The 23,572-nt window shown below is 33.5% G+C and overlaps 1 protein-coding gene across 3 annotated transcripts in view; it reads left to right on the top strand.

Moving 5' to 3' along the window:
- CPNE8 (copine 8) overlaps positions 1-22,866 on the top strand; it is a 277,445-nt gene extending 254,579 nt beyond the window's left edge. For 2 of the 3 annotated variants that reach the window (XM_027542564.1, XM_027542562.1), the window contains 4 exons: positions 2,687-2,789; positions 4,838-4,895; positions 9,631-9,704; positions 20,994-22,866. In XM_027542564.1, the coding sequence (XP_027398365.1) occupies positions 2,687-2,789; positions 4,838-4,895; positions 9,631-9,704; positions 20,994-21,182 (424 nt within the window). In that variant the 3' untranslated portion in view covers positions 21,183-22,866. Of the gene's footprint in view, positions 1-2,686; positions 2,790-4,837; positions 4,896-6,677; positions 6,773-9,630; positions 9,705-20,993 lie in introns of all 3 variants that reach the window. The other variant, XM_027542563.1, reaches the window with a different exon arrangement.
- The last annotated feature ends 706 nt before the right edge of the window (positions 22,867-23,572 follow it).

Genomic DNA, 23,572 nt, shown 5'->3' with positions numbered 1-23,572 from the left:
GATCTCTGTTTCCTCTGCCTTTTCTAAGTCAAACTTGTACACCTAGAAGTTCTTGGTTCATATACTATTGAAGCCTGCTTGAAAGATTTTGAGCATCACCTTGCTAGTATATGAAATGAGCCCAATAGTATGGTAGTTTGAACTTTTTTTTTTCATTTCCCTTCTTTGGAATTGGAATGAAAACTGACCTTTTCCAATTCTTTGGCCACTGCTGAGTTTTCCAAATTTACTGACATACTGAGTGCAGCACTTTAACAGCATCACCTTTTAGGATTTGAAATAGCTTGCTGGAATTCCATCATCTCCACTAGCTTTGTTTGCAGTAATGCTTCCTAAGGCCCACTTGACTTCACACTTCAGGATGTCTGGCTCTATGTGAGTGACCACACCATCATGGTTTATCACCAGATAACCATGATGACCTTAAAGGTCATTGAGACCTTTCTTATATAGTTCTGTGTATTCTTGCCACCTCTTCTTAATCTCTTTTGCTCTGTTAGGTGATTACTGTTTCTGTCTTTTATCATGCCCATCCTTGCATGAAATATCCCCCTGATATCACCAATTTTCTTGAAGAGATCTCTAGTCTTTTCATTCTGTTGTTTTCTTCTATTTCTTTGCATTGTTCATGTAAGAAGGCTTTCTCATCTCTCCTTGCTATTCTTTGGAACTCTGCATTTAGTTGGGTATATCTTTCCCTTTCTCACTTGCCTTTTGTTTCTCTTCTTTTCTCAGCTATTGTAAAACCTCCTCAGACAATCACTTTGCCTTCTTGCATTTCTTTTTCTTTTCAGTGCTTTTGGTCACCACTTCCTGTATAGTTATGAACCTCCGTCCATAGTTCTTCAGGGATTCTGTCTACCAGATCTAATCCTTTGTATCTATTTGTCACCTCTACCATATAATAAGGGATTTGAGTTAGGTCATTCCTGAATGGCCTAGTGATTTTCCCTACTTTCTTCAATCTAAGCCTGAATTTTGCAGTAAGGAGTTCATGATCTGAGCCACAGTCAGCTCCCATTCTTGTTTTTGCTACTGTATAGAGCTTCCTCCTGTTAATCACATGAAATATAAACCTTATGTTTTTGAGGAATAGTCAGTAAAAAATGCTTTTTAAAAATAATGAGTACTTAAATTTTTTTTTAATTAACTCCTAAGGGACATTATCCTATTTCTTAAGAAAAAAAATTTTAATATAAAGTAGGAGAGTAGGTTCATACTTTGGATTTTCCATTGCTTATGTTACGGTCACATTAATACAAATGTCTTAGTGCCAAGATCAGTTGTTCAACATTGTGGGAGCATTTTTGACTATATGTTGTAGAACTGGTTCCATAGTGTATGAAACTGTCACTTAGACTGTATTCTCTTCATAAGTCTATAAAATTACCATACATTTTATTAACAGATGTGTAATTATTAGTTTCTCTTGTCTGTGGCAAAGTTGTAGTGTTTCTTGTTCATATAGTTATTAATTCTGCTTTACAAGAAATTAAATTTTGCCCTGATCTATTAGGCCATTGGTTTGTCCACAATGTATTCAAACTTTATTATTATAGAGTCCATCAGGTACTGATTTTCATTGATAATCAGCAGATATTTCATTGAAATAATTTTTCTGTGATTTACTTGATGATTTTTTATAAACTGTCCTCTATGAGCTTCTTCATTACTCATACCATAATGCTTCTTCATTACTAGATATGACCATTATACTAGTTATGTACTAAAAGTCATAAAACATATTCTATTGAGAATGTCATCAAGATACTCAGAATGGGAGAACAAAATGGAAAAAAAGAGAAAATATAGTAGTAAAATTCTCCTGTTTATTTCTAGTATTATTTGGTGAGAATTCTGCAGTAGAGTACAGAAGATAAGTACTAGAATATGTTCTCATTACATGCCTAATTTTTGTCTTTGTTTTTTATATCACCAATTTAACATGTATTAAAGACCTAGAACTATAGCTTTGTCAAAAAGTATTTCTTTTCTTCCATTGCATTTTTTTAATTAAGGTGAAACTCACATGACATAAAACCAACCATTTTAAAGTTTACAGTTCAATGACATTTAGCATTTTCACAGTGTTATGCAATCATCACTGCTATCTAGTTCCAAAACAAGAATAATCATTTATATAATTTAACATACATAAAAATCTACCAGTGTAAATGGTATAAATATTTACTACCATACATGAAATTTCCTTATTAACAATAGAAAGTTGCATTATCTTGATTTTAAAGATAAGAAAATAAAGTTTAGGTAGCTTATGCAATTTATGCAGAAGATCATACACATTATATGTTGCTTAGACAAGATGTCTATTTCCAAAAGCCATAGCCATTTCTCTGTGGTAACATACCTTCCAGCTCACCTTTTATTAGTGAATGAATTTCTAAGGCTTCCCAGCATTTCTGTGTGCCAGCATCCAGTATGCTGTTATTCTAGTGTGATATCTTGTATGCTGTTATTCTAGCAGCATGCTGTTATTCTAGTGTGCTATTTCAGAGAAAAAAAAACTGTATATTTGAGAATTTGCATAATATAGGCTCCTAACAAATGTTTAAATATTTTCTTGAGATTAACAGATGTGTTGACTATTCCTAATTATATTTAGCAGCTATCATGTGAGAGAAACTGTTTTATTTTGGGTATTGTTTACCTTTTATTTGCCTTTCAGATATGCTGCTTCCGTAAAGGATGGCTCACAGTATTTTGTGCTCCTAATTGTGACAGATGGTGTTATCTCAGATATGGCTCAAACTAAGGAGTCCATAGTTAATGTAAGTAGGAGTCATTCTGTCTTGGGCTGGCTAAATGAAAGCATGGTGCTACTTAGGTTAATTAACTGAAGTCTTCTTAGTTGACTTAACTGTGAAACAAAATGCCTTTGCAGCCAGTGCATTATCTAGACAACTCTTTTATAAATAAAAATAAATAATATCATCAACTTCATGTGCATGAGTGTGTTTATTAGTTTAATGTATATAGTCTTACAATTTGTACAGAATATTTATTAATATTTGCATTTCAGTTACAGGAGAACTGTGCTAATTTCTATGTTTATAGAACTGGATGGGGACTAGTTGCTAATTATGTGCTACATTTATGATTAATTGATTGTCTTCTTTATTAGACTATAATCTATAAAATCTGTATTTATTAGATTGCAATCTATAAAATTATATCTGGTTTTACTTACCTTTCTATATTCAAGTTGAGCAGTATTTGACACGAAGTAGACATTAGTAAAAATGGTTGTATGAAAGATTGTTTATCATATTTCATAGTTATTAATGACATAATTATTACTAGCATATAATTAGCTGTTTGTGTGAAAAAAACTAGTTACATGTGGGAAAAATCAAATTTCTATAGACATATACTTAGCAAAACCAAACACAAAATGAAAGAGAGGTAAAAGCTTGCACATTATGTGGCACACTATCTTGCATAATATGTGGGAGCCTGGATGGAAAGGAAGTTTGGGAAAGAATGGATATATGTATATGTATGGCTGAGTCCCTTCACTGTTCACCTGAAACCATTGTTAGTTGGCTATATTGGGCTTCCCTGGTGGCTCAGATGGTAAAGAATCTACCCACAATGCAAGAGATCTTGGTTTGATCCCTGGGTCAAGAAGATCCTCTGGAGAAGAGAATGGCAATCCACTCCAGGATTCTTGCTTGGAGAATTCCATGGATAGAAGAGCCTGGCGGTCTACAGTCCATGGGGTCGCAAAGAGTCAGACATGACTGAGCAACTAACTTTCACTTTCACTCCTATACAAAAGAAAAAGTTAAAAAAAAAAAAACTTGAAAGGTGTTTCTCCAAAGAAGATACACAAATGATCAACAAGCTAAAGAGCCTCAACATCACTAATATTTGGAAAATGCAAACCCAAACCCCAGTTAGATATCACTTCACACGTTATGGCGGCCAATATTAAAATTTTTTAAAAACTTAAAATAAAAAATAAACTAATAGGACATGTACTGAAGAACAATTATTCATATTTCAACGACCTAATGATGTGGTTGCTATATTGTTCCATCTTTCTGCTGGTGGATCTCATAGTCTTAGCATAAAATTATTTAATCATACTAATAATAACTTTCTATAATTACCATTGTAGTCACACATTTACTATAAAAATTGCTTTTCCTAACCATAACTATAAATGAGATAGAGTACTACTTTTTCTTCCCAGGTGACCCTATTGGTAAAGAACCTGCATGCTGATGCAAGAATGGCATGGGTTCAATCCCTAAGTTGGGAAGATCCCCTAGAAGAGGGCACTGGCAACCCACTCCAGTATTCTTGCCTGGAGAATCCCACGGACAGAGAAGGCTGGCAGGCTACCATCCATAGGGTTGCACAGAGTCAAACACAACTGAAGCAACTTAGCATGCATGCATGCACTACTTTTTCACAAATATGGTATCTTTTTTCACCTTTCAGTAACAAAAAGATCTTCAAATAGAGAGAGAACATGAAAAAAGAGACTAAAGATATCCAGAGTCAGCTTAGGAAGATTTTGCCTGAAAATAGCAAGTGTAAGCAAATACTCAGTTTTTTAAAAAAATAATATTATCCAAGACTGGTCATTCCTGAAGAAAATCCAAGTGAATTAGCATATGTATGGAGTTCAGAAAGGATAAGAGTGGAGTCAAGTATATTATTCTGTGTTAATATTAAATATGTCCAAAAGTATTTTAATGAACTTCTGTGAAAAAGTGTCAATACTTAGGATATTATTTTCTTCCTAATTCTTAGTTGTTTTCCTAATTCATTTTCTTAATTGTGAACAAATTCTGTATTCTCTTTGAAGGCTTCGAAACTTCCAATGTCAATAATTATAGTAGGTGTTGGACCAGCAGAATTTGATGGTGAGTAACAAAATTTCTATAGCATTAATTGGGAATTTATTAACTGTAACTCATCATGTACTTACATATCTATCACTCTTTTGTTTGCATATAGGGATATGAGTGTGCATGTGGATTTGTATACTATGTCCATGTACATACAGACATAGATATCACATGATAGCGTCTATTGAAGTGAGCAAATTAAAAGAATGTCTTCTGAGTAGTTCATTATCTCTCTAGTATAGGTTAATTCAACCATGTAGTTTTCTGTTTTATTATAGATGAATTGTACCTCAAAATATTCCTTAATATTGAGTGATAAATTGAGTTTTTGTTCCTAAGGCAAAACACACTCTGGGTTCCCTAAAAACTTTTAAGGGTGAGCCCTAAATAAATAAACCACTATGCTGTGAAGCATAATAATGGATTTTCAGACCTTGGCTAGTTGATAGACATTATCTTTAGAAATATTTATGTTCTGTCATATGAAAGACTAAAGTAAAATGAAAATGGATATGACTATCTGAAACTTAATAAGACTATATAATTATGCTAAATTCACGTATTGGGTAGTTTTCTGTTTCTGTTGGCTCAAGCCATCTTCAAATGCCAATTAGTGATGGGTGTTCATGTAACTAGTAATCTGGGTAAATTCTAAAGTTAGTCTGTTTCTTGTCACCTGATGGATTCCTTTAAGAGAACTCTATGCTAGATAGCAACTGTATAACCACATAATATTCACCTGATTCATGTGTTTTTACATTGATAATGAGAGTATTTAGCTTGGAACTTTAGAAATTAGAATAATTTAAAAATATTTGAAACAACTCTTGGTATGTTACAGGTTAATTTAGGCACATAGGTGACTAATCATAATATGATCATCACTAAGATGATTCTTGCTTAACTACCAGTGCCTCCCCAATACGAACAGTATAGATCTGTCAGTCTCAGGTAAAACAACACAGCAGTTATATTGCTGATCTTGGAGATTCTTTCCTTTGATCCCATACTTGGCTGGTCACACTTTGCATCGTTATACTCTTCCAGTTTCTAAAGCAAAATCAGTTTAGCCCTGCCTGCTGTTGCTCCTGCTAATATTTTCTCTGTCTCTGAATATTTACATCTGTTTTCATTGTCCATCAGGCATGAATCTGAGCTACCTCTCTGGAGTCAGGAAAACTAAGACACATCTTTCTTGTTAATACTTTGTGTACTTGATCATCTGCATTGAGCAGTGATAGGCTACAATTCACAAACTTTACCAATTGCTAGGTTAAAGTAATTCATAATTTCCTTTTCAGTTACTAATTTGCTTTTGCCTCTCAATTATGCAGTTTTCACTGGGTACATCCCACGCCTCCCAGAGTCCTGTGGAAGACCATTGTTAGGTGTAAGACCTCAGTCACTTGTTCCTCAACCTCCCACACATAATGTGTGAATACAGAGCAACTGACATTTCCTGGTGAATATTTCTGGTCATAGATTTCTATTCAAAGCAGCAGGCACAGCTATTTGGGTACTACCCTCATACAATAGCCACACGTATTTATTTTCCTCAATTCTTTTGTTCCCCATGAATTATTTATCAGAGTTTTGAGGTATGAAAATTCATTATTTCCCCCTCTGACTTCTTGAACTAACTAAAAAAAATATGCAAGAGTCACTCAAATAGAAATCAAAATGTAAGTTTTATTAATAGTAGTTCAGAATTAGAGAATCTGAGTTACCCTGTGCACAAACTCAGATTTCTTGTTTCTTTTCTGCTCCAAAATTAAATGACCTCACCTTTATCTCAAGGCCTCCTCTGGACAGCAGAGCCTTGCCTATTTCTCATGCCACAGGGAGAAATTGCCTTCAACCTGAGGATAGAATACTCCAAAAAGAGATTCAAGGTCAGTTCCATCTCCCAATCTTAGTTATCCTATGAATCACTCTTCTCAAGAGGAAGAGTGAGTGAAGATTATAGACATAAGGAAGTTGCCTGCCCATAGAATTCTGTCCTGGGAATTAAAGTGAAATTTTCCTCTGGCAAGCCTACAAACAGGGAATTAGGGTCCTGAAACAGCTGATTTTTGTTTTCACCCTGATGGAAGAAAATTTCTGAGTTACATTCAAGTTGGTATTATCTTATCAGAGGAGCCTTTTTCTAGGCACTTCCAAATCTACCACAAGTAAGTTTATATAGTATGCATATAAATTAGTAGGAAAAGACTGAAGTAAAACTTGAATATTTTCTCAGTTAGCTACATAAATCCAACATCTACATGTATTTCAACCAAGAGGTTTACATAGGCAAGAAATACAACATATTGCCATCTATTCTTTGAAAGTAGAAGAAATATAAATTAACTGTTAGATTAATGAGTAATGTCTTATTTCTGAATTTAAATATCTTATTTCTAAATTTCAATGAGAATAATTTAAAACTTTCTGTATACTTTTTCAAAGCAGAATTTCTTTGCCCTTAAAATGCAACAAGTCAATGTAGTATCCATATAATTGCCTTGATCCAAGTTTAGGAGAGGGGGGAAAATATAAGGGGTTCTAACATCATTTTGTCTCCCAAGGCTAGAAAGAAATACAGGTCTGTTTCTTACACATCTTTTTTCCAAAGAGGGGATCAGGTGGGGAACTGGGACTTAACGATTTCAGGCTCCTTAAGGACCAGATGATCTGAAAAATTGAAGGGTGAACATTTCCCTTCCACCACTTACATGTCATTTCTTTTCTTCTTGCTCTCAAATGTGTAGTTCCCAATTCTGCTACCTGCAGCCTTTTAACCCAAAGGACATACTGAAAAGTGGGTGATATTTTTATAGCATCTCATTCTAATACATTATTGCCTGAATAACTGCCATTTTCTTTAACTGAAATGAAACACTCACAAAGACCAATGGAGATTGTAGAGGACTGTGGAAGGTGAGGCCCAGAACATCATCTAATTTTTGTTTTCTATTTTTGAGTGAGTGTAGGGTAATCATTATGAGTTGTTAGCAAATTAGATAATATAGGAGAAAATTCTCTGATTGATGACATGTCACCATCAATGTTCATTTATGTCTCAAAGCAATATGAAAATTTTGAAAACAAACCTAGAAGAAAAAAGAAATTAATTATTGAAAATATTTGAGTATATTGAATTTTCCTATTTAGATCCCTATAAATAGGAAAGGAAAAAAAGTTTTTTTGTATTTTAAATAATTTAATTGCCTTGTTAATGGAAATTTATATAATTTACTAAATATTGACATATATTATATATCTAAGCAGATTACTAGATGATGGTTCACTATCAATTATGTGTACTGGCAATGTTTCACCCCAGATATTTATTCCTGAAAATATGTAGAAAAGTAAAACTTAAAAAACATGTTGTTAAAAAAAAAAAGCATAACAATATAAAGACCAGTTTGATGGTTGCCAGAGGCTTGCCAGGGTTGGAGGTGGGTGAAACAGGTGAAGGAAGTCAAAAGGCACAAACTTCTAGTTATAAAATAAGTAAGTCATGGGGAAGTAATATACAGTGTGGTGAGTATAATTAATACCATGTTGCATATATGAAGGCGGCCAAGAGAATAGACCTTAAAGTTTTTATCAAAAGAAAAAGAATTTATAATCATGTGTGTTCAGTTAGACTCATTATGGTGATCATTTCACAGTATACACAAATAGTGAATCATTACATTTTACTGCTAAAAATAATATAATGTTATTTTTCAGTTATACCTCAATCAAAAAAAAATAGGAAAAGCAGTAAAATATCTTTAACTGAAATGCATTATCCAAGCACTGAAGAAAACAGTGAAAAGGTGAGGACTGTTTTTAGAGGGCAAAAAGCAAACAGTTGCAAATGGCTCTCTGGAGTCTGGTGAATATCATGTGTGTACAAAATGAGTTATTAGTAAGAGAATTATACTTTAAGTACAAATTAGCATTCCTCATGTAATTAGTTATTTACAGAACTCTCACCAAAAAACATTAAACTCTGGAAAATGTTCTCAATTGCAGCATAACACTACTGTATACCATCAATCCTGTTATATCACAGCATTCCCAAATAACAGTTGACCTATGTAATGTCAATATTATTTTTAACCAATGAAAAAAATCATACCTCAGAAAAATTATGATTTATCCAGTCACTAAAAGATGCCTTTTGTTTTTTTTTAATTTTATTTTATTTTTAAACTTTACATAATTGTATTAGTTTTGCCAAATATCAAAATGAATCCACCACAGATATACATGTGTTCCCCATCCTGAACCCTCAAATCTATTCACAAAAAGATTACAGACAATATGATTGCATAGTTTGTTGTAATTTCAAAGAGAATAAAGTTCAAATTATTATTGGAAATTCTATAATGATTAGTACCAAGTTTCTTAAGTCAGGAAAAAACCATTAAAACTGAATGAATTAGCCTCATTTGATGAATCCATTATGTAAGCATGTAACCCAGAGTTGAGAATTTTTAGGATGGGAGATGTACCTAAAGACTTCTACACTGTATAGGCTGTCCTCACTTTTCAAAGCATCACATGAGGTCTTCGCTTGCTTTCTGCATTTGTAAAATTGTCATTCAATTAAGTTTTGGGGAAGAAATTGCTGCGGAGATGAAAGGATCAGCAAGCTTTCTGCCTTTACATAGGACATATTGTTACTTCATACATCTTGATTTCCTTATTGCCTGCATTGTTAGAGTATAATGGCTAAAATGCATTAGATAAATTATCCTATTTTATTTTCAAGCAATGGTTGAATTGGATGGAGATGATGTAAGAGTTTCCTCCAGAGGAAAATATGCTGAAAGAGACATTGTGCAGGTAAGACATTTGATGAAAATTATTTATTTTGTTCATTATAAAGAGTCCATGTCAGTTCTGATTTATAAATGAACAGCTTAAATTGAAATCAAACCTCAGGTTCTGTTTAATTTAGGCAGATGATTATGAGATGCATGTTAAGTAACAGGGCCTAAAATAAGCACCCAATTACTTTCCCCTGTACTTCATGTTCACCACATATAAAACAGAATTGTTAGTAAGTATCTTTTCTTACTTTATTATTATCAGAAAAGATCATTGAAGTCTTTAGTAAAATTAAAATTCAGAAACACAACAAACTTTTAATGATGCTTATTTATTATTTAGTCCTCAATAAAGATTAAAAATATTTTAAGATAGCTGATACATATGAAGCCTAGCTAAACTTAGTAGAAACAAACCAAAAATGTAAAATTTTTTATTTTTCTCATAGATTATTGCTAGAAAAGTAGAAAAATAGATCTTAGAATTATATATAAATACAAAAATTATATAAAGAATATGTATTAATATAGCAATATATAATAACAATAATTTGTATAACAATATAATAAAATATAGCATAATAGTAGATTATATGTTTCTTTATAAATATATATATATATATATATACACATGATTCATAATTCTGTTAGAATCAAGAAAAATACTTAACTGAAGTCTGTTCTGGGAGGGAATAGAAAGAAAAGAATCAGTTTAACCAAATTTTAACCAATACAGTAAGTTTATGATTGAAGCAATGGAGTTAAATCAATTAAACTTCTGCATACTTTAGAGTGTTTATATCTTTTAGGATGTCAGAAACAAAAAAGACTGTGAAGTACACCTTTTAAATAGGAAATGGAAGTCCCTGTTACAATTTGAGCACATGATTTAAGTTTTGAAAGTGCAAATAATGGAATTCAATATTATCTCCTAAATAATAACATATATTCACCCATAATATAGTCATTAACAAAATCTATTTGGAATCTAATAGAATTTGGTTCAAATCCTGGATTCTCCTCCGTGATAACCTGGACGAGCTTTCTAAATTTCAGTGTTCTGGCATTGTTGTAAAGATTTAATCATTAATGTATATAAAATACATTACTTAACACTCAATAAAATGCAACAAAAATAATTTTTAAAATTAGGGAAAATAATATAAAATAATCCATGAATATAATAAAAAAGATTAATCTTGACAAAGACAAATGCATTGTTCTTTATCAGTCAGCAAAGTTGTTTTACGATAGAAACATCTGTATAACAATTTTTTAAGGAAACAATTAAATATGATTTAAACTTTTAACCTAATGTTCACATTAGGTTAAAAAGCACACACACGTGAATAATTTGTTTAAAAGCATTTGACAAAGGGAACATGGTGATATGGTAATCTATTTAAGAATCCCACAATGTTTTGTTTTTATAATTAGACACTTTATTCACCTTAACCTGGTTAGCATAATTATAGATCCAGGTAACTGCACTTTTTTTTAAAAGTCTCTCCATAATATTTCATTCACAATTTCCTTAAAATCAAATTACTGCAAGGAAGTATAAATTTGAAGTCCCTTAAAATGTGTTACGTTGCTGTTTTAATGCATTTTTACAAAGTTAAAAGAGGCAACTTCATTTTCATAGTATCATCTAAATGATGCTTAAAGGAAATTGGCATTACTGTCTCCCTTATAAGGTAGCTGCCTCCCAGGTGGCGCTAGTGGTAAAATATCTGCATGCCAACACAGGAGACACAAGAGATGTAGGTTCGATCCCTGGGTGGGGCAATCCCCTGGGGGAGGAAATGGCAACCCACTCCAGTATTCTTGCCTGGAAAATTCCATGGACAGAAGAGCCCACAGGCTACAGTCCATGGGGTGCAAAGAGTCAGACACAACTGAGCACACACACACAGTAGAGGGTGGTTAAGATTGCTCATATCTTTAAGATTTCCTTTAAGATGACTAATATATTACGTTAGTGACAACCAAGTGTTTTAGTTATTTCATTTATGAAACAAAAGTTCCCTTGATCATGAAAGTCTTTTGTCTCTAATTGGATTTGCTACATTGGACAGAATATTGAGATAGGATTCAGGTCTACGAAATTAAAATGTTGTCATTCTGATCTTGAACAAGTCAATAAATTTCCCTGAGCCTTTCTTTCATTATCTCCAGACTCCATCTTTCTCTCTCTCTCTCTCTCTCTCTCTCTATATATATATATATATATATATATATAATGCATAAATGCATTACAACAGCAACACAACACATTTTTAAGGACTTTAATTTTCTCATTAAAAGTCAGAATCTTGAGACTAATATATCATCATAAAGTGACACTGAGGTCACCAAAGATTTTGAAGACACCTGATGATATATAGCTAAAGACTCAAGGAATTGACTCAAGCTATTCTACCATATAAAGCTGAACTGAAAAAGTCATGAGATGGTACAGATACTGAACAGGATCTTCCCAGAGAATTAGTAGCCTCCTGAGTGACAATGGCATCTTGACTTACATGTCTATATTTATTTAAAGATATTTGATGAATCCTTTTCTAATCTTACGGAAAAGTTCCTAAATGCTGATTATCTTTTAAAAATAGTTTGCAGGGTAATCATTTACATATCACATTGTATTCAAGAAGAATTAGCATTTTTCCTCTCACCTTAATTAAAATCTCAGAACATTGCACAATTACAGGTTTCCTGGTTCTACCATTCACTAAAACATTTTTAAATGAGTTATTTTTAAGAATAGAAATATTCTTGAATATTTATAATATTGAGGTTGCAAAGACACACCAAGAATAATATTGTCAATCTTCCTACCATCAGAAAATACCTAAGTCATCATAATCAATGCTGTAAACACTGGTGGTTAAAATAATGTCAGAAAATAAGATCTATTTAGGCTGTCTTAACTTTTTGCTACTTTCAATTTCTTACACATTGCTAATCAAGTTAACACACTCCAAATGATATCCCAAATTTCTTAAGTGGACAAACAAAAGCCTAACTGTAAATGGTAGAAGGTAGCTGAGTTCCACAGAAAGTTGGGAGTGGTAGATGGGATTTTTATTATTATGTCAAATATTAAGCGGCATCCAACTTCTCCATTGCTGTTGCTGTTCAGTCACTCAGTCATATCAGACTTTTTGTGACCCCATGGACTGCAGTACACCAGGCTTCCCTGTTCTTCACTATCTCCCAGAGACTTCTCAAACTCATGTCCGTTAAGTGGATGCTGCCATCCAACATCTCATCCTCTGTCATCACCTTCTCCTTCTGCCTCCTATCTTTCCCAGCATCAGGGTCTTTTCCAATGATTGGCTCTTTGATTCATGTGGCCAATGCATTGGAGCTTCAGCATAAGTCCTTCCAATGAATATTCAGGGTGGATTTCCTTTAGGATTGACTGGTTTGATCTCTTTGCTATCCAAGGGACTCTCAAGAGTCTACTCTAGCACAACAGTTTGAAAGCGTCAGTTCTTCGGCGCTCAGCCTTCTTTATGGTCCAACTCTCACATCCATACATGACAACTGGAAAAACCATAGCTTTGACTCTACGGAACTTTGTTGGCAAAGCATGTCTCTGCTTTTTTAATATGCAGTCTTGGTTTGTCATAACTTTTCTTCCAAGGACCAAGCGTCTTTAAATTTCATGGTTATAGTCACCATCTACAGTGATTTTGGAGCCCAAGAAAATAAAATCAGTCACTGTCTCCACTTTTTCCCCATCTATTTGCCATGAAGTGATGGGACCAGATGCCATGATCTTAGTTTTCTGAATGTTGAGTTTTAAGCCAGCTTTTTTTACTCTCTTTCATCTTCATTAAGAGGCTCATTTCATTCCTCTTCACTTTCTGCCATAAGGGTGGTGTCATCTGCATATCTGAGGTTATTAATATTTTTCCCAGCAACCTTGATTCCAGCTTTTGATTTATCCAACGGGGCATTCTGTATGATGTACTCTGCATGTAAGTTAAATAAGCAGGGTGACATTATACAACCTTGACATATTCCTTTCCCAATTTGGAACCAGTCCAATGTTCTGTATCCAGGTCTAACTGTTGCTTCTTGACCTGCATACAGGTTTCCCAGGAGGCAGATAAGGTGGTCTAGTATTCCCAAATTTAAGAATTTTCCACAGTTTTTTGTGATCCACACAGTCAGAGGCTTTAGCATAGTCAATGAAGCAGAAGTAGATGTTTTTCTGGAATTCCCTTACTTTTTCTGTGATCCAACAGATGTTGGCAATTCAATCTCTGGTTTTTCTGTCTTTTTTAAATCCAGCTTGTATATTGGGAAATTTTCAGTTCACATACTATTTGAAGCCTGCTTTGAAGGATTTTGAGCATTACCTTCCTACTATGCGAAATGAATGCAATTGTGTGGTAGTTGGAACATATTTTTGCATTGCCCTTCTTTGCGATCAGAACGAAAACTGACCTTTTCCTTTATGTCAAATCTTAAGTGGCATCCATCTTATTCATATAATAATAATACTTAATCATTTATTAAGTCCTTCATATGCTAGGCAGGCTAAGAGCTATAACATTACTTCACCTTGACCTTATGAGACAAGTACTTGATTACCATATTTTATAAAAGAAAAAATGAAGTTTTATCTTTCTTGTCCATACTCACATAGCTAGTAAGAAGTAGTGAAATGAAAATGATAGTCACTCAATTGTGTCCAACTATGTGCGATGCCATTGACTCCAGCCCCCCCAGGCTCCTCTGTCCATGGAATTCTCCATGCAGGGACACTGAAATGGGTAGCCATTCCCTTCATCAGCAGATCTTGCCAATCCAGAGATCAAACACAGTTCTCCAGAGATCAAACACAGTTCTCCTGCATTGTAGGCAAGTTTGTACCATCTGAGCTACCCGGAAAGCCCAGTAAGAAGTAGAGTTACAGTTTAATCTTGAAATTTCTTATTCTAAAATATTTAACAAGTATTTTGTATATCTTTGATTCTAAAACCTAAACATAGCATTTAAGAGAATACATGGTCTGCCTTAATCTTCCTTTTTAGCTATACACAAATACAAGCAAACACGCATGCCCACTTTGCCCAGGCAAATAGGACAATTAATTGTCTTTGCATCACCCATTTCTCTAGTTCTGCTCTTATTTTCTCTTGTCATTTTACCTGGAATACTCTTCCACCTCATTGGGCTGACTAAAACCCTACATTTTGAAATTTCCCAGTGTACACAGCCTTTTACAAAGCTCTCCACCTGAACTCTTGAATAAATTCCCCCATTCTTTTACTTTATTAACGTATTGCTTTATATCTTCCTCAAAATACTGGCCACTTTGACTTTTAACGTTTATAAATAAGGACACTGAAGCCCAAGATGGAATATTAACCAACTGGTGAGAAATTATTTAGGTCACAAGTCTGTAGATCCAAAAAAGCCAACAGAGTTCTGATTCCAAAATCTTTTCTGTTATAATGCATCCACTCTCCTAAAAGGCCAAATTATAATTAAGATTAAGAAGATGTATTCCCCTTTTCATATCACTGTAGTAGTTAATGTATAATAGATCAATTTGAATTTAATTAATATCTCTGATACATACAACTATCTGATCTTGGGATAAGTTAATGAAACTTAAAGTTTTTATTTTCTTCTTTGTAAGTTCATAATATCCTTATAAGAACTAAATAGATATTGTACTAAATCACTCAGAAGAAAGCCTTCCAACTGCCAGTTGCTCAAAAAATTAATATCAATATCAGTTATTATTGACAGTATATTAGCATAGTCCAGTGTGAAGGCATTTTTATATCATTGTTTCCTAGCAGCCGTACCTTGGCATATGACATTGTAGTCAGTCTTATGTGTGATTATATTCATTGTCTCAAGATTCACTCTCATATGGCTATAATATAAACAGCATGCAGGATGAGATTCTATTGTTGTTATTATAAAACTTCAGTGAGTTATTTTCTAAATCAATATATGTAAAGGTTTTCCATTTACTTGCTTATGCTATGGATTGGCCATTTAATATAATGCAGTATCATTTATCCTGGCTTCATTCAGCTGCTATCCAGCCTATCATTCCCTTAAAAAATATATTTAAATCATATCTTCCATTAGAAGGTGAATAATAACCTTGAAGGCTTAGACATGAAAAGCACTAACGGAGCTCTGCAAAGTAGGAACAACAAATTTAGGTACCAGTACCATAATCTAAAAAATGTAATTCCTGATCTATTTGTTATTAAAACATCTGTTTTTTCCACTTTTCCAGCAAATGCTGTAAGATGTGTTAAATTTTTATTGAAGTAAATATAAATTTATTTTTAACAATGTTATGACACTCTGGAATGTCAAAACTAAGACTCAAAATCATTGTTCTCACAATACATACAGCTCTACTTATCCTTAAAACACGTTCATAAATAATGGGTAAGAAAGAAATCTTAGTTTTCAACCAAGCAGGGAGGTATATATCTCACTTAACTTATGTTTACTAAATGTGGGCACAGATTCTGATATGTCCCTTGAGTATGGACTTTGCTCCTGAGTTAAGAGTACCTGTGATATTATCAACAGGAGTATGCCTGATCCCATATGTGTGTTGGGAGCAGAGAAAAAGATGGCTGACAATGTTCTACTCACTAACCTAAATTATCTCATCCTTTCCAAAGGAACATTCAACTCTTCAGTAAGTCAAGAAGCACTTCCCTACATGAGACATGAAAATGATAAGTGACTCTGTTTCCTTTACCTCTTATCAATGTTGAACCTCACACTATTCATGACAAAATTATACTCTCTTTCTTCTTGGACTATTGTTCATATACTTCTACAGTAACTATTTTCCACTCAACTTATCAGACCCTTCTGTTTATTGTCCCTTTTAATCACTTATTTCTGATCACTGTACCTAGGGACCTTCTGTTCAAAATAACACCCACACATTTATGAATGTATGTTGGTCACTGGTACCATAAATTAACTTGGACCCTTAAACTGTTCAGGTTAGGGGAACAAATCAATTTTTACTTTGAACAATTTGTCATATTCATACAAAGAATACCAATAAATGCATTTTATTCAGTGGAAATATACCATATCCTTGACACTCTGCATCTTTATTTTATACTTATATCCAGTATAAGGAAAATGTTCTACAGAGTTGCTCTAACAACTAACTTTGCCTATTTGTGAAAAAAGTGAATCAGTTTGGGCAAATGAGCTTTAAGTTGCAGTTCTGTTCAATTTAGTTGTTCCTTTTTTTTTCTTTTTTTTAATTTTATTTTATTTTTAAACTTTATATAATTGTATTAGTTTTGCTAAATATCAAAATGAATCTGCCACAGGTATACATGTGTTCCCCATCCTAGACCCTCCTCCCTCTTCCCTCCCCATACCATCCCTCTGGGTCGTCCCAGTGCACTAGCCCCAAGCATCCAGTATCGTGCATCGAACCTGGACTAGCATCTCGTTTCTTACATGATATTTTACGTGTTTCAATGTCATTCTCCCAAATCTTCCCACCCTCTCCCTCTCCCACAGAGTCCATAAGACTGTTCTATACATCAGTGTCTCTTTTGCTGTCTCGTACACAGGGTTATTGTTACCATCTTTCTAAATTCCATATATATGCGTTAGTATACTGTATTGATGTTTTTCCTTCTGGCTTACTTCACTCTGTATAATAGGCTCCAGTTTCATCCACCTCATTAGAACTGATTCAAATGTATTCTTTTTAATGGCTGAGTAATACTCCATTGTGTATATGCACCACAGCTTTCTTATCCATTCATCTGCTGATGGACATCTAGGTTGCTTCCATGTCCTGGCTATTATAAACAGTGCTGCGATGAACATTGGGGTACACGTGTCTCTTTCCCTTCTGGTTTCCTCAGTGTGTATGCCCAGCAATGGGATTGCTGGATCATAAGGCAGTTCTATTTCCAGTTTTTTAAGGAATCTCCACACTGTTCTCCATAGTGGCTGTACTAGGTTGCATTCCCACCAACAGTGTAAGAGGGTTCCCTTTTCTCCACACCCTCTCCAGCATTTATTATTTGTAGACTTTTGGATCACAGCCATTCTGACTGGTGTGAAATGATACCTCATAGTGGTTTTGATTTGCATTTCTCTGATAATGAGTGATGTTGAGCATCTTTTCATGTATTTGTTAGCCATCTGTATGTCTTCTTTGGAGAAATGTCTATTTAGTTCTTTGGCCCATTTTTTGATTGGGTCATTTATTTTTCTGGAGTTGAGCTGTAGGAGTTGCTTGTATATTTTTGAGATTAGTTGTTTGTCAGTTGCTTCATTTGCTATTATTTTCTCCCATTCTGAAGGCTGTCTTTTCACCTTGCTAATAGTTTCCTTTGATGTGCAGAAGCTTTTAAGGTTAATTAGGTCCCATTTGTTTATTTTTGCTTTTATTTCCAATATTCTGGGAGGTGGGTCATAGAGGATCCTGCTGTGATGTATGTTGGAGAGTGTTTTGCCTATGTTCTCCTCTAGGAGTTTTATAGTTTCTGGTCTTACGTTTAGATCTTTAATCCATTTTGAGTTTATTTTTGTGTATGGTGTTAGAAAGTGTTCTAGTTTCATTCTTTTACAAGTGGTTGACCAGATTTCCCAGCACCACTTGTTAAAGAGATTGTCTTTAATCCATTGTATATTCTTGCCTCCTTTGTCAAAGATAAGGTGTCCATATGTGCGTGGATTTATCTCTGGGCTTTCTATTTTGTTCCATTGATCTATATTTCTGTGTTGTTGTTCCTACTTTCCGAAATTTGAAAGAGATAAAAACTTGATAAAAAAATATTTCTTGTAAAGTTTGATATGAGTGTAAACAAAAGACTAGTAAGAAAATAGTCCAATATTTATATTGCATATATAAATGTATACATTAATGAATAGTAATAATGACTATCATACATATTATGAGCTTAAAACTGTTTTAAGCACTTATTTGTTGATGTTTTTAATATAACAAACAGATAAAGAAGGTTTTATTATTATCTTCATTTTATAGAAAAAGAAACTGAATGACAGTAGAAAATAACTTGTCCAAGATCACGCAGCTAATAAGCAGCAGGACCAGCCTCTGAACCTGGGGAGTCTAATTCCAGAGTTTGTGAGTTGAGGGAATAAAAAGATAACTGCATTTAGCTTCCATGGTCTAGGAAAAAAGTCAAAACCAAAATAAAAGTAAATAAAAGAGCAAAGTTGAGGTAAAGGAAAGACACAAGCAGGTAAGGTCTCCCTCTTCCCTAGAAAAGAATAAACTATTTGCCAGAGTGTTGCCATTTCCCTGAAATATAGGTGTTAGCTATAAATTGTTCAAAAACTGATCTCCTATAAAACAGATATAGATCTCTACTTCCCAGGTGCTGCTAGTGGTAAAGAACCTGCCTGCCAGTGCAGGAGACATAAGAGACGCGGGTTAGATCCCTAAGTCAAGAAGATGCCCTAGAGGAGGTCATAGAAATCCCCTCCAGTATTCTTGCCTGGAGAATCCCATGGGCAGAGAAGCCTGGTGGGCTACAATCCATAGGGTTGCAAAGAGTCAGACACAAATGAAGGGACTTAGCACACACACAGGCAACCAAACCATCACTAAATGTTTATTTTTAAAATAATATGCCTTTTAAAATAAGAATGAAATAAACAATAGCAGAATTTAGATATTTTTTCTCATCAGTCCTTCACTGTGTTCACCTTATAGTGTCAGAAAGAAAATAACCCTAACTTTGTTTGCATCTCTTTGCTTTTTTGTTAAAAATATCATATTGTCCAAATTAGATAATAACTTTACAAACATTCATATATGCCTATTTCTTTTCTCAACTGAAGATTATATTTACTCTGTCAGTGTTTTTCTTATCCTTACTTAGCTACCTTTAAGATAAGAGAAAGATTTGTCACCTTCTATCACATTTCTAAAAGTTGTGTTGTTTTCCTCTTGGTACCATAACAGGGTAAAATTATGATCATATAAGTATTCTTCTGTCTGTAGTATGCCTTATATTAAAAAGAAAGAAGTACTTTTCTGATCTTCCTTAAAAGATATTGCTTTCACTGTATAAGTGGTATTACATTTGCTATTTAACATTTTAACTTGTTTTATCTATCACAAGTATCTGACTGGTTTAAAGTCTGCTTCCTAATAACAGTTGTTTTCTGAAAGCACATCTTGAGTAACTGTGTAAATCAAAAGTAAATTTCTCAAAATAAACTTAAAGTAGTTACGTATGAGATGAGAGTGTGCTCACTCCCTGATTCTCTGGGGGGAAAAAATGATTTAATTTAAACTTCAAAACATTATATTTTAAAGTTGTTCAACCTCCTGAAACGTCTTCACTGTGCCTTTTCTCCAAAACCTAAAATTACTGCATGCCCAAACTATCACAACATTACCAGTTCTCAAGTTGCTTTCAAGAATCATCATGTCTCTAAGGGGAAATTGAATCACTCCTCTCAAACAGCACAATGTTTTATTAAGTAACCTTTATAACAGAGAACAGAATCAAGCAATCTATTGTCAGAGTATTCAGTGATACAGATTCTCACATGATTGTTTATATAAAGATAGAGCAATCATTTTTATGTATTGTAAAAATAATTTTGATATTTGGTATATGTCAATAAGAAGTATACCAAAATCTATGCTGAAGTTTTCCAATTGTTTATTGTTTGCCTTTCCAAATAACATACAAAAATCAAGCATATTTCAGGTTCATACTAATATGAAATGTATAAATTTTTTATTCATTGTCCATGTGGTTTGATGGTCTGGTAATATAATTTAAACTACTTAACATGTGTTCAGGAATCTTTAGCAATGTACACTATTTTTTAACCCTGAATTGAGTAATATTTCTACACTGAAAGCTGAGTTAAGCATGCATTAACTTCATTTGAGAAGAAACTGAACCCTGAGGAAGATAGTGCTCCATTCAATTGGGAGTCAGGTTAGGTGTAGAACTCAGAACTGCATAATGCATGTAGCAACATGATGGGTGTATCAGGACCAGGAGACAGTTATTGTGGGGAAAAAACATAAATAACAATCACATCTCATTTTAGAAAAATTATAAGAAAGTTGTGGTCACTGTTAGAGCTATTTATAATGAATCAAATCTCTTTAAATCATAGTAATTATTATGCATCTTGCCATTCATTACTCTAGTTTCTCTGATTCTCCTACAACCAAAAGTTCATATATGTTAGTTTTGTGTCTATTTTTTTATTTATTTAAATAGCATGGTAAGCTCTGTTAAATAACTTACTTTCAACTCTGTTTTAGTTCGTGCCATTCAGAGATTATATTGACAGAAGTGGAAACCACATTCTGAGCATGGCTAGATTAGCTAAAGATGTCCTAGCGGAGATCCCTGAGCAGTTTCTGTCCTACATGAGGGCCAGAGGAATCAAGCCATCGCCTGCACCTCCCCCATACACCCCATCTACACATGTGTTACAGACTCAAATATAACTCTGTTCCAAAATGCTAATGTAACTACACTTTGGTTAGAACTGCTGAGTCCATTCTTTTCTCCTGGTGCTCCATAATGAACCAGGGAATAAAATATTCATCTCAGTTTGGTTTCAGCAGAATTGGTTAGTATGCTGTTTTCTATCCAAAATTTATTATCTTCCTAAACCAAAACTGTAAATATGGTTGTTGCATGAGCAACAGAAAAACTGTTTATATGCTTGACGCAAAATATGATGTCTTGTATGAATCTTTAAAAGTTTTTGGAAAAACAGCTAATTTCCAGTGAATTGTCGGGAAAAAGCACAACCTATGTTTTTAACTCAGATATTGTCTTAGACTGCTATGTGTATAGGAAAGCAGTCTCTCTGTATCAATGTTTACATGTTACTACTTTTTAAATTACAGTACTTTTATAACTATTCTTAAGAATACAAGTTTTGAATATTGAATCCTTTGTCTTCTAAATTGCAATAGCTATAATCACAAGAGCAATATCTTTGAATGACTGTCTGATCAAGTGCAATTGCAAAGAAGGGAAAGTAAAAATAAGTTCACATTTCTCAGTGAGTTGTCTTATGAAGCTGCATCTGTTTAGTAAACAGTTTTCCTATGCTATTTGTCAAGTATGGGAATTTACACTTAGCAGCTGTGTATCCTGAAAGAACATGCACTTTTTCATCAAGTTTGGGTTCTAAATTTAAACTGCAGTTTGTTTATGTTTTGTAATAATAAGTAGAAATAATAAAAAGTCAAACATTGTGTACTATAAATGCACAGAAAATACTTTGTGTAAAAAGTAATGTCTTTATATTGCAATACTATGTAGAAAGACTAAAATTCAGAGTATTTAACTGTGCAGCAGATGTTTTAAACACTTTTTTTCATTATACCTTGCTTAGATATTATTTTAATTCAAAGGGATACTGGCTCTTTTGATTTGTATTCCTTTCCAAGTTGCCACACAGAATGTACAGGCAAGAAGTTTTTTGTGAAATTCCCAATTAAATATATACAACTGCGTGACTTAATACTCGACACATTTGTGAAAAAAATCTGCTCCTATGTTCTGATCTGATAGTACACAGTTAAAAATTGTAAAGAGCTTTTGCATGTACAGTTTTTATGAGGATTACAGTTTTGTGGCAAGAATGACAGTTGTGTCTAAATTAAAGCATTTCTCTAGAACAAATGGCCTTAAATTCTTAAAGAATTCCTGGAAATGATTGTGAATTTCCTTTAAGTAATAGAAAAGTATGTTTATTTCTTTCTTTTATGTCAACAGTGTACCTGCTTTATAATATTTTCCTTATATCCTATTTATTACTCGGTTTATTTCTACTATGTGTTGTTCTATTTGTCCCAAGTTGACTAAAGGTGACTTTTATAAGCATGAAATTATTTTACAGAAAAGGAAAATATACATATATTCACATATCTAACAATAGCAATGTTATATAATTATGCAATCTTTAATTGTTCATTTTGGAATATAAATTAAAATCTTTGAAAGGATAACTGTTTGCTCTCTAAATTTTATGTATAAATGACATAGAATCTGATGATTTCCTTTACTGGTCCTAAATGTTTATGCCAGCATAGTTTATTACCCTGCAATTTTATTATTATTTGCCGTCATTCTTCAGTTCAAAAATAAAAATAAATAAAATCAATATTCTTTCCCTCTTGTAAAACATCAGTTGTTTCTTTTTTAATTGATCAGAAAAAAATGAAAGTTGTGTGCTTCTTTGTCTAAATATTAGTGTGCCCAAATCTTGAGGGGGCACAAGGTTAAGAAACAGGCTCAGTTACAAGCTTTATCCTTTGCATGGTTGAGAATAATAATTAGAAATGTGTGTAATATTAGTAACAAGCATAAGATTAGAAAATACCTAGACTTGTCTCTTTGTTGCATAAATGAAGACACCAGGACTGAAAGGGTTAGGTGATTTATCTAAAACTGTAAAAATAGAATGGGAAAGACTAGACATCTCTTCAAGAAAATTAGAGATACCAAGGAAACATTTCATGCAAAGATGGAAAAAATAAAAAATAGAAACAGTATGGACCTAACAGAAGCAGAAGATATTAAGAAAATGTGGCAAGAATAACTGAAGAATTACACAGAAATATCTTAATGATCTGGATAACCACTATGGTGTGATCACTCACCTAGAGCCAGACATCTTGGAGTGCAAAGTCAATTGGGCCTTAGCATCACTACAAACAAAGCTAGTGGAGGTGATGGAATTCAAGCTGAGCTATTTCAAATCCTAAAGACAATGCTGTGAAAGTGCTGCAGTCAGTATGCCAGCAAATTTGGAAAACTCAGCAATGGCTACAGGACTGGGAAAGGTCAGTTTTCATTCCAATCCCAAAGAAAGGCAGTG

This window comes from Bos indicus x Bos taurus, chromosome 5 (assembly GCF_003369695.1).
Source record: "Bos indicus x Bos taurus breed Angus x Brahman F1 hybrid chromosome 5, Bos_hybrid_MaternalHap_v2.0, whole genome shotgun sequence".
Classification (NCBI taxonomy): Eukaryota; Metazoa; Chordata; class Mammalia; order Artiodactyla; family Bovidae; genus Bos; species Bos indicus x Bos taurus.
This window is presented reverse-complemented; position numbering and strand designations above follow the sequence as displayed.